Raw genomic sequence first — 12,938 nt, 5'->3', positions numbered from 1 at the left:
ACTGGCAAACCCCAAGAATTTATAACATCCACAACAACTGGTACAAGAAGCTCACCTGCACACACAAGCACCTAACAGAGCAGTTCACTCGATTGGTAAGGGACCCGGAGACAATCCCGAAGTTTCTCACTGAAGGAGTCACATATATCTGAAGCCTAAAGACAGAGAAACAAGAAACCCGGCAAAATACAGGCCAATCACCTGCCTCCCAACGATGTACAAGATCCTGACCAGCTGCATAACCAAGAAGATATCAGACCACTTAGAAAGTCAGAACATAATGGCTGAAGAGCAGAATGGATGCAAGTGGAGGAGCAGCAAAGGATGCAAGGAACAATTAACCATAGATGGTGCAGTTATGGAGCAAGCCTACAAGAAGCACCGCAACCTATACATGGCCTACATCGATTACCGCAAGGCCTTCAACTCTGTACCTCATAGCTGGCTAATAGAGACCCTGAAGATCTACAAGGTCAATCCAATAGTGACAAACTTCCCAGGAGCAACAATGGCGAAATGAAGTACCACCATTAACGTCGAGAACATCACAACCAGGCCAATCCCCATTAGAAGAGGAATCTTTCAGGGAGATGCTCTGAGCCCACTGTGGTCCTGTCTAGCACTCAACCCGCTATCCACCACGCTTAACAGCAGCAGGTATGGATATAACCTCAAAGAAGGAAGAAAGAACCTGTACACCCTCACCCACCTGAAGTACATGGATGACATCAAGCTCTACGCAGCAACCGAGAAGCAACTCCAGCAACTACTCCCGATCATCGAAGAATTCGGCAAGGACATCTTGATTTGATTTGATTTGATTTTCGGTTTATTGGCGCAAAAACAACTAAGGTTATACTGCGCCAAGAAACGATTAAAATAACAATAAAGATAAATTCTGGTAACCTTTAAAAAGGTTACCTCGTCAAATTGTTATTTATATATGTGGGTATATATTAATCGCTTTTAAAAATTTAAAAACTGCCGACACGTGGTCGTTGTCTGATAAAATCCGACTGAGTGTATAAGGCTCAGTGGGATGAGTAAAAGCGGTAAAATGTATATTGCGAACATGGGTAAAATGAACGCAATCTATTAAAATATGCTTTAGAGTTAAAACGGTGTCGCAAGACTCGCACATAGGAGGGTCATCCGCCCTCAGCAGGAAAGAATGTGTCAGATGACTGTGACCTATGCGGAGTCGAGCAAGAACAACTTCCTCGCTCCGATTCCTGCGCAGACCAGACTGCCAAGTTTGTATTACAGGCTTTATTTGATATAATTTATTTGTTCTCTGTCTATGCCATAGTTCTTGCCATTGGGAATATATTTTGTTGCATATTATTTGCCTGTAGTCTGTATAGGGGACTGACAGGCAACGATTATGAGTGGGTGTTGCTGATTTGGCTGCAGCGTCAGCCAAATCATTTCCCTTTATCCCAATGTGGCTAGGAATCCAGCAGAAGCGGATATCAAATTTGCATTCATAAAGAGAATGTCTCTTCTGCTGAACCCGACAAAGAACTGGATGAGAATTATGTCTCGTAGATAATAAAGCCTGTAATACACTCAATGAATCGGAATATATTATTGACCTTTGGAATTGGCAAGTTCGAATGTGTTCCAAGGCTAGCTCTATAGCATACAGCTCTGCAGTGTATATGCTGGATTCGGGAGGAATCTGCTGAGATATTATAGTGTCCGGGAAGACAGCAGCAGATCCCACGCACGATTCAGACTTCGAGCCGTCTGTGTAAACGGGCTGGAAGTCTGAGTGCTCAGCTTGGTGTGCAGAGTAGAGCTGCTGGTAGACGGATGATGAGGTCTCAGACTTTACCCATTTCTTAAGGGAAAAGTCGCACGGTGGGGGATGAGCATGCCAGGGTGGAAGAGTTTCTTTTGGTGTTTGTGCCACCTTGTCTACCATGATGTTAAACTCTCTGATTAGCTCTTGGACACGAATACCAAAAGGTCGGTTGGCAGTCTGGCGGGTATTGTACAAGTTTTCCCAATGTGGCTCAAAAACGCATGCCCACGTAGGATGGTCTGGCAGGGATTTCAACTTTAAAGCATAGTTTAAAGACAACTGCTTACGTCGAAGGGATAACGATGGTTCATTTGCTTCGACGTATAAGCTCTGGACAGGAGATGTTCGAAAAGCTCCAGTAGCGATACGGATAGCCTGATGGTGGACAGGGTCCAGCCATCGGAGGACACTCTCTCGAGCTGAGGAGTATACCTGGGACCCGTAGTCTAATTTGGGTCGTACAAGTACACGATAGAGCCGTAGTAGGGTGCATCGATCTGCTCCCCAACGCGTTGAGGAGAGAGAGCGAAGAATATTGAGTCCCCTCGTGCATTTTGTACGAAGCTGACGAATATGTTCGAGAAAGGTCAGCTTTTTATCAAACACAAGTCCCAAGAATTTTGTGTCTGACACTACTGGAATAATATTTTGTCCGAGCCTTAATTCAGGTTCAGGATGAAGATTACGCTTGCGACAAAAGTGTACGCAAACGGTCTTCTCCGGCGAGAACCTGAAGCCATTAGCAAGTGCCCAGGAATTAAGGTGATCAATGGCTTTCTGCAGTTGTCTTTCAATAACCCTCATGTTGCATGACTGACAAAATATGCTAAAGTCATGAACATAGAGGGCACTGTTTACAGTTCGAGGAAGTTGTTCTGTGATGGAATTGACTTTGATGGCAAAAAGCGTGACACTTAATACTGATCCTTGTGGTACTCCCTCCTCTTGGCTGAAGGGACGAGAGAGTGAGGATCCCACACGAACTTGGAAAGATCGATTGGCCAAAAAGTTTTTAATAAAAATGGGGAGTTGCCCCCTAAGGCCTAGGCTATGCAGATCTTTTAATATGCCAAATCTCCAAGTTGTGTCATACGCTTTCTCCATGTCAAAGAACACCGACACCAAGTGTTCGCGTTTTAGGAAAGCATCCCGGATGGATGCTTCCAATCTAATAAGATGGTCCAAGATGGACCGGTTCCTTCGGAAGCCGCACTGGATGTTGGAGAGAAGGTCATTTGTTTCGAGATACCATATTAAACGAGAATTAACCATTCTCTCCAGGATTTTGCACAGACAGCTGGTCAGAGCAATAGGACGATAATTGGTGGTGACTTTTGGATCCTTTCCTGGCTTAGGAAAGGCAAGAACGATTGCCTTTCGCCAGGAATACAAGGACATCAGGATGGAATTTGGTCTAGACAAATGCAAGACCCACACACACACTGCACCAGGGAAAATTAGTTGGCCAAAACTACCAGCTGCTGACTGGTAAAGAGATCGAAGCTATGACAGAAGCCTACAAATACCTAGGGATGATGCAGGCTCAGCAGTTAGAGCACAAGGAAATCAAGAAGTGCCTAACTGAAAAATATCATCAGAGACTCAAAAGCCTGCTGAAAGCAAAACTGAATGGAAGAAACACAGTTAAAGCCATAAACACCTATGCAGCTCCAGTACTAACATACACCTTCAGGGTCAATGATTGGACTAACACCAAGCTAGAAGATATCATGCGAAAAACAAGGACAATGATGACCAAGAGCTGCTAACACCACTTGAAGTCAGCAGTGGAGAGACTAACAATAGCTCGGAAAGAGGGAGGAAGGGGCCTGATAGAGCAACAGAAAACAGCGTTAGTTAACCTGAAGGATTACTTCGAGAACAACATAGCACCACTCCACCAGGCCATAAGGAAGATAGATAAGTGGTATACCTCACTGAACCTAGGCAAGGAACCCCCTCCCGCCGGACCGTACAAGAAACGAAGTTAGAAAGATGGGCAAAGAAGACACTCCACGGCAGACACTACAATGACCTCCATCAAGATCACATCGATAACATTGCTTCCAATGCATGGCTCACAGGCGGGACGCTCTTCCCCGAGACTGAAGGATTCATGCTGGCCATCCAAGACCAGGTAATCAACACTAGAAACTATAGAAAATACATCGCAAAGGAGCCCGGAATATCAGATGACACATGTTGACGGTGCCACCTGGCCTCAGAAACAATCCAACACATCACCGCCGGTGCAAGGTGATCACCCAGACTGAGTTCACTCATAGACATGACCAGGTAGCCAGGATAATACATCAGAAGCTAGTGAGGAAATACCAGTTGGCCAAAGAAAGTGTACCATACTACAAGTACAAACCCCAAGCAGTACTAAAGACCCGAACCCACAAGCTGTACTGGGACCGTGCCATAATAACGGATAAGACCATCCCGCACAACAGACCGGACATAACCCTTGTGGACAAGATGGTAAAGGCTACCTACCTGATTGACATAGCAGTGCCCAACACTAGCAATGTCCAGAAAACCCATGAGGAAAAAATTAGGAAGTAATTTTTTCCTCATGGGCAAGTACATGAACCTGAGACAGGAAGTCAAGGAGATGTGGCATACGCAAGAAGTATCAACCATCCTGATCATCGTGTCAACGACTGGTATGGTGCTCAAGACTCTACATAGCAGCCTAGCAGCAATAGGTCTCCCAGAGAACACCTACAAGGAACTCCAGAAAGTCGCAATCCCGAACACCTGTAGGATAGCCAGAGATTTCCTCGACCGACAGTAACACCAGACATTACTACCACCCTGTGTACTTGGTAGCTAGTAGTCCAGTGGCACACTGGACTACCAGCCTGATGGACCCGGGTTCAAGTCCCACCTTGACAGAAGTGAACAGGGCTCCATCATGCTGGGAGACCGGTATAATAATAGTAATAAATTAGAATAATAATAATAAATAAGTTAATAGTAATAAAAATTAATAAATAAATAAACACATTTTTTGTGTACTATTTCTAGAAGGTTTGTTTTTTATGTAATATTTGTTTTTATATTGTGGAATGTTTTGCGATAGTTTTTGTTATTTGTGATATGGGAAATATTTCATGTTATTTTTTATTCACAATATTAAAATTTTATCATGAAAAAAATGTATCCATTATATTTCCTTAGTTGTTAAAAAAAAAAAGACAAATAAAAAAGTTGTGCTTGTGCCGAGCACGCACGGTAGATGGTTTATGCGAAACATCCTTCACGTTTCTTTTAGGTATTTTGATTTGTATATATTGATTACGAAATAAAAGAGCTTTTCTTTGTAAATATTTTATTGATCATTCACAGATTTTCATAATTTATGGAAGACAAGATACAATGGATTTATAATAACTAAAGTAAGAGATGTATACTTGAGATTGCAATGTATCTAAATGTTTCTGTAAAACAGCACTGACTGACGTACCAATCTTGTAGTTGAAGCGACATACACAGCTGTTAGGAGCACCTAACAATGGAATGTAACAAAAATGCGAGATGAAAAAAGAAATTGTTGACAAATATTTGTATTATTGCAATCATACTTACTGCAGTAGTAACTTCAGGAAGCATGATCGTGACATCATACTATTCAAAAATTCTAAAAATTTAGAACTCCAGACACTGTCGTATCCAGTTATCACCGTAAGGTGAGGCATGATGACCAGGATTTTAAGTTTTTTTTTTTTTTTAGATAGACCTAGGAACGTTTTACACATTCACTTATACGCATGGTTAAGGGGGTAATAAGCCGCATCTGTCCACCCCACCAAATCCGCCCCTCACTCGGGATATCATACCAGTCAGGAAAAATGTGTCACGCACTCTAATCACACTATTAGTAGTGCAAGCATAGGAAGTGCCTCTGGTGGAAGCCGTGGATGATGTCACTTCCGTGACTGATCAAATTTTCTAGTAGAAAGTCGGAAAAACTGCAAGCCCATTGTTAAAATATTCACAGCTCACCACTGGTGATCATATGTCACTTTACCAAGGTGTAAATTACCAGAAACAGCTCAAACAATTGACTTGTATGTCAAAAAAACATTATGCATGTATAATTTAATAAAATTATATGGACATGAAATTGTATAAATTATTTCTCAGTATATAATACAGTTGATTCTGGTTATTTGGGACACATCGGGACTAGTGCATTTTGACCCGATTAAGCAGCTGACCAAATTATCTAAAGTTTCACGTAAATAGTTAAAAATACAGTGGATCCTCGCTTTACAATTGGTTCACTATACAATCAAATCACATTACGATGGAGTCACCATAGTAAAGTACAGTTCACTATATGATGTGTAGTAAGTGCCAGTCATTGTGATCACGTTTGTGAATTGAATTTTAATTCTATTAAACAGCGATCCTAATTAGCAAAAAAGGAGGAATATTATCCTCAGGCTATAAAAGTAAAGCTATATTAAGCACAGATTTACCCTTTATTACCTTACCAATTAAAAAATTAAATGTACGTGAAAATCGGAAGAATATACATGATAATCGGAATAATTAATTATTTTTTATTTATTTTTATTAAATCTGTTTGTTGCTCTGGCAGAGCAACAAACAGAGAGAGCAACCCCTTGGACAGCGGTAAGCTAGGGGGGTGATATATACATTCAGAGGTTAAGGCAGGGATATGTGTCCGGCGGTTACATGGACCACATGTATGCTTAGTCTGAAAGGTACAGGGTTTACAGTGTTTATTATTTTACATATTTAAAGTTGTGGAATACCGAAGTGTCCCAAATTCAAGGATATTGATTTACCAAAAGTGCTGTAAATTACAAACATGGGCAATCTGTACAAAAATATAAACGATTGAAACAGTCCATCACCGGTTGTTGCCCGTGGTATCTCTTCAATGTTCACTGTCTTAGTGCTCACAATCAGTTGTCTTTGGAGTAAAAGATGCCAAGAGAGGGGGGCCAGTGACATCTCCACCTTCTTTTATTTTAAATTCATTGTGTCATGGGAAGCAGTGTCGTGACAATTTTCCTTCAGGTGGTCTGTCATAACTGTAAGTTTGTATATGTGTCCGTTAGCTTCTGGCATCTGTACATATGCTGCTTGCAGTATTTGTCCAGGTTGATGGCTAGACTGTTGATCAAATCTACTGTGTTTCCTGGGAACATGCGTCTCAAACCTTTCAAGTTGTTGAAATTGATTCTGAGTGGGAGCCTTGGGTCCATTTGATTTCTTCCGGCGATTCGGGGAGTTTTTATCAGATCAGTGATGTCGGGGGCGTCGAGTTGTCCTGTGATTAGTCTGGCAAGTGTAAGAAGGTTTGCTGCCACAATCTGTTGTTTCCATGGGGTGACTTCCAGATTTATGTAGAGTTGGGCCCTAGAAATGGTGTATTGGTTGTCAGTGCACCAGTTGAGCCAATTCAGGAGCCAGTATTCCAGGTTGAGGAACTTGTTGAAGTGTGTTGTGGGAGCAGAGGACCAAATGGTTGCTGAAAATAGAGGTATGGGATAGACACATCGGACAACATATTTCTTTACCAGGTCAGCGTCATGAATTCCAATTAGTTCCTGGCGGATCGCACACATAGTGGAGTACATTTTGGTTTTTGTGTTCAGGAGGTGAGCCTGGAATATCAGCCCCTCATTCCAAACTAATCCAAGATCCTTGTGTGTTTTAATTTTCTGAATGGGTGATCCATTGATGGTAAGATTGATATTGTGTGATTTCTTCCAAGTGAAAGACATTTGAGCTGTCTTTGCTTGATTAATTTGTAATCCGATGGAAGCCAGATATTGTTGAAGGTTATGGATAGTTTTACTTGCCTGCAAGGTAGTGCTAAGAGCCTGAGTTTGGTCGGAGGAAGTGATGTAAAGTTTCAGGTCATCAGCATATGATTGGAAGTCAGTTTGGGATGCCAGGAAGGGAAAATATTCGCTGGCCATCCACGGTGTGGTCGATTATTTGTGTGCTCCCCATGAATCCACAATTTTAAGTAGTTCTAGTTCACGTAGGAATGCCATCAAAAGACTGTGCTGATCAGGAAAGACTCGCTCATCAGATATTAATTTTTCCACAGAAGACCTTCCAACAGGTAAACTTTTATTATTATTTTTATATTAGCCACTCGCCCACTGTTTTGTCTTTTGAACTTATGCTTATGAACGTACCACAATAACAAGACACCAAGCCTATGGATATAATCAAGGTCAGAACAAGGACGTCACCACACAGGAAGCTAATCCCAACAATAGCAGTCCTCCCCAACCCTAGACTGCCGTCGGCAAGACAAGACAAGACATAAACAAATACAATCCTTTCACTGAACAGTATCTACTGCATAACGAATCGGACTCTAAGTACTCAAAATTCAACAGGATAACAAATAAGAAAATGCAGGATGAACAATCCACTCAGCACCCAACCAAGTGTGCCATCTGTCTACTAAATAAAGAAGCTGATTTAACTTGTTGTCGATGCAACCTGAAAATCTGTATCCCCTGTCTTACCCCTCACAAAAGAATTAAATAATGAAAGAAGACGCACATGGATCTGTGAAGCATGTACAAGCCATACCTCTACTATTCACAACACGGATCTTCCTACAGAGGATACAATGAATGAAGATAATTTGCATAACTCCAACGCAACGCAGGTAATTCCTGAAAACACACAACAGGAGACTTCGCCTAACATTGATGTAAGAGAATCGATAACTCCAACTGATGAACTAGTAAGCAACCCACAATCAGCCACAGCCTTGAACATCACACTCAAGAAGAAAACTTAACACCTCAAGTAACCATGTCACAGGTCCACACGGTCCAAAGTTTTCGCAACCTTATCACTGAAGTTTTAGAAACATATAACATACAGTTAAACCAACAGAACAACTTGGATCGGGCTGTGGATACTAATACCGCCCACTGCATCCAATCTAATCATGATATACTAATAGAAGAGATGTACTCACTTCGAGAGCAGAACCAACGGATGCTGACAGAAATCTACCTGCTAAAATCACAGTTAGCAAACATTGAAACCCACTTAAGTTAAGGAATCCTAGTACCTTTGAAACTCCTAAATCTGCTGAACGCCTCAGGAGTTGACATAACGAAACTACTTCTCAAGTTGATTTTGAGATAACAGAATTGAACCAGGATCTTAATAGTGGGGCCCCTTCTCAACCTACAGGACGCTTCAACTGGGTTTCAACTTCAACGCTTCAAATGTCGATCAATTCAGCCCTGGAAAGATTGTGCAAGGCTCAAGGGGTAGAATTTTTTTCAGCCTGGTCTGTACTTGTTAACAGAAGGGACAGCTTCTACAGGGATGGGATACACTTAAATAGAAAGTGTGCAAGAATATTTGCTGATGCTATCGAGGCAATTTTAGGTGGGTTGGAAAACTGCTAGCTTGGGGGGATACAAGGACTAATAGATTAACAGTAGCCACTGGCAGAGGTGAAAGTGATTCTTGCACTGCTTCTACTGGAATGAGCAGAAGCCTGGAAAACAAGATGCAGGATATTTCAGAGACTGCCGGGATTCACTGCAGTACAAGTAAACACATGGGTTGTGTTAGGGTAGCTAAGAAAAAGAACAGGTGCATGTATACTTGCATGTACACCAATGCTAGGAGTTTGGTAAATAAATTTGATGAATTTGAGGTACTGCTCAAAGCATCAGAGGCAGATATTGTTGGGATATCAGAGACGTGGTGTCACACAGATATAAGGAATGCAGAACTGGAATTTGGGGAGTACAACGTCTCCAGAAAGGATAGAGAGGATAGGAAGGGAGGAGGGGTTATGCTATTAGTTAAGAAATACATAAAATCCAAGGAAGTGAAGCCAGTCGACATCGCTGGACAGTGCAGTGTGTCGAGTCAGTTTGGTGTGACATAAGCATTGGGAGATCAAAATTGAGAGTAGGAGTGTGCTATAGGCCTAATGACTCTGATGAGTATAATAAGAAACTGTACAGGGCAATAGAGTGGGCTAGTAAATCAGAGAGTCTTATAATGGGGGATTTTAATTTCCCAGATATTGACTGGAATTTGTGGATTGGTCACTTGCACACTAGCAAGGCTTTTGTGGATTTATTGGATAATTGTTTTCTACATCAGCATGTTCGGGAGGCAATTAGAAGGAGTAATACTCTTGATTTGATTATCAGTAGTGATTCTTCATGCATTAAGAATCTGCAGATAAATGAACCACTAGGTGGCAGTGATCACAGTGTGCTGAAGTGGGATTTACTCAAAGAGGTAGCTACCTCAGGGTTTAAAGAAAAGGGTTATTGCTTTCGTAAAGGCGACTACGATGGTCTGAGACAGTATTTAAATTCTATACAGTGGGACCAACTGATGATGTTACCAAAAGAAAATTCAAAATGGGAAGCATTCAAAGAACTTATCTTGGAAGCTACTAGGCTTTACATCATCATCATTATCATCATCAGCCATTTTCAATCCACTGCAGGATGAAGACCTCTCCAGCAACTTTCCAGTTCCTTCTGTTTTGAGCACTGGCCATCCATTTATTACCCACAAACTCATGAATTTCATCTATCCATCTCCGCCTTTGTCTTCCAGGTTTTCTTCTAGCTCCTCTTGGATACCATTCTGTTATTTTCTTAGTCCATCTGTCATCATCGTGTGTCCAGCCCAAGACCATTTTAGTTCTTTAGTTTTGATAAGAATGTTCTTTACTTGAGTTTGCTGCCTAATCCATGTGTTTCTCTTCTTATCTAACAGTCTGATTCCCAACATAGTTCGTTCCATTCTTCGCTGTGTAGTTGTCAGCTTCTCTTCCATTATTTTGGTGAGTGCCCAAGTTTCACTTACATAAGTCATGGTGGGGAGTATACATTGGTTCATTATTTTACGTTTCAGACAAACTGGGATATTGCTCTTCAGTATGTGACTATATTTCCTGAATGCTATCCATCCAAAATTTATTCTTCTCTTGACTTCCAGCCATTTATCATTATTACAGCTAAAGACTTGTCCCAGATAAGTATATGACTCCACCTTTTCAATTACTGCTCCTTCAATCATTATTTCCCTGTCTGTGGCATACTTGTTCATCATTACTTTTGTTTTAGCCATATTCATCTTTAGTCCAAAATCCTTAATAACTGTGCATAACTGATTAAGATTTTCCTCTAATTCTTTGGGATCGTGGCTTATGACCACAATGTCATCTGCAAATCGTAAATGGTTTAGGTACTCTCCATTCACATTGACTCCTTTCTGCGACCAGTCTAATCTTCTGAAAGCTTCTTCAAGGGCAGCAGTAAACAGCTTCGGAGATAATGTGTCTCCTTGTCGAACTCCTTTCTCGATTTTAAATTTCCTACTGTCTTTGTCTAGTCTAATAAAGGAGGTAGCACTCTCATATATTTTCTTCAAAATCATAATATATGGGGTATCTATGCCTTGTCTTTCCAGTGCCCGAAACATTGCCTTATGCTGTATGGAGTCAAATGCCTTTTCATAATCCACAAATGTCAGGCATAATGGTGTTTTATATTCATTTGCTTTCTCCATTAGCTTTGATATTACGTGAAGGTGATCCATAGTTGAGAATCCTGTCCTAAAGCCAGCTTGCTCTTTTGGTTGATTCTCATCAAGTATTCTTTCTTTACATAACAACCAACAAATATTGTTCAAGGTTTAGGCCTAAATGGATGTCAGATGAACTAATGAGACATATGGCAGAGAAGAAAAATGCATGGAATACATATAAATTAACACGTGACACAGAAGCCTATGATAGATATAAGTTGATCTGTAACCAAGTTACAAAGGAGGTTAGGCAGGCGAAGGCAGATTACGAGAAATGTTTGGCAAGGGATGCAAAGAAAAACAGCAAAGAGTTCTTTACTTATGTAAACTCTAGAAGGAAGGGGATGAATCAGATTGGTCCACTTGATATTGATGGTTCAACTGTTGATGATCCTGCTCAGGTAGCTAACAAACTAAATGAATATTTTGCATAGACATTCACACATGAGAAGTTATTCAGCGTTGGGAATGCCAGAGGTGTATTCAGCTCTGGCAGTAAGCTAGATAATCTTTTAATAACTGAGAGTAAAGTGGAGGAGAAATTGTTGAAGACAAACACAAGGAAGGCACCTGGGATGGGATCTATACACACGCAAACAAACGGTGGTCCAGTACATGTCTGTCTGGGAAGCGTTCTCCATAAATTCGTTGAGCGGCTCGTCCATTGCCCTCTGCTAATCCATACAATAGGTGCATGTCTGCCAGCTCACAGTTCGTATATCGATGCATGTTCTTCGTACGGCGACTACCGCGCCGTCTACTGACTTATGGTGACGTTTCTGGTTATGGGTTCCTATGCGATTCACATTCCTTTAGATGTTACCTACCTCCCCTAAACGTTTGTACAATATTTTTGAGACACCCTGTATATGGTCATTCCTGCACTATGGAATAATATTCGAAGATTATTCAATTTATTCCATCAAAATTCTTACCTCTACAAGTTTTTTTGAATGTTCAGCAAACATTTGAGAATATTCTTCTACTTCTCTTTGATTACCAGCTTTTGCAGCATCAACCAAAACCAATAAAGGAACATTGGTTTCAAGAAATGAATCTGATATGTGGTCAACAGCTGCTTTGCGCAACTGACGACGTAAATCTTTTGTTTTGCAAGCTATACGTTTGATAGCTTTATCGAGTGATTCTGATGACTCTTTTCTCCCCATCTGAAAAAAAAATAAATAATAATAATAAAAATTCAGCCAAATAAAGAAAAAATGAAACTAAATCCATTTATTATTTAAAATGTATTGCTTTTAGAATCGAACAGGCAGTTTTAATGAATATACGTAAAAAGAGAGAGGCACAAAAGTTTGTCAATATTATTTATTAACAGTGACAGCATTTTTAAATAATACTCTTAAAACAGAAAGTTTTACTAATTAATTTAACAATGTTCCTGATAATCAGAGAATTACTATATTCCCCTAATTCATCTTCAATTAATCAATCTTAGCTGTCAAAAATAACATTTAGGACTATTGCAGACTGTCACCAAAATCAACAGTATTAACCTAGCAGCAACATTATGCCCCTC

General features: G+C 40.7%; 1 protein-coding gene across 1 annotated transcript in view; it reads right to left on the bottom strand.

Moving 5' to 3' along the window:
• The window catches only part of LOC150085574 (catenin alpha-like), a 707,146-nt gene that overhangs the window by 402,325 nt on the left and 291,883 nt on the right, over nt 1-12,938 (bottom strand). The window contains exon 12 of the mRNA XM_090373354.1: nt 12,334-12,567. Coding sequence (XP_090229480.1) covers nt 12,334-12,567 — 234 coding nt within the window. The remainder of the gene's footprint in view (nt 1-12,333; nt 12,568-12,938) is intronic.

This window comes from Mastigoproctus giganteus, chromosome 5 (assembly GCF_048544385.1).
Source record: "Mastigoproctus giganteus isolate SK-2022 chromosome 5, ASM4854438v1, whole genome shotgun sequence".
Lineage (NCBI taxonomy): Eukaryota > Metazoa > Arthropoda > Arachnida > Uropygi > Thelyphonidae > Mastigoproctus > Mastigoproctus giganteus.
Note: the sequence above shows the minus strand (reverse complement) of the source record. Positions and strands in the feature narration are given on the sequence as shown.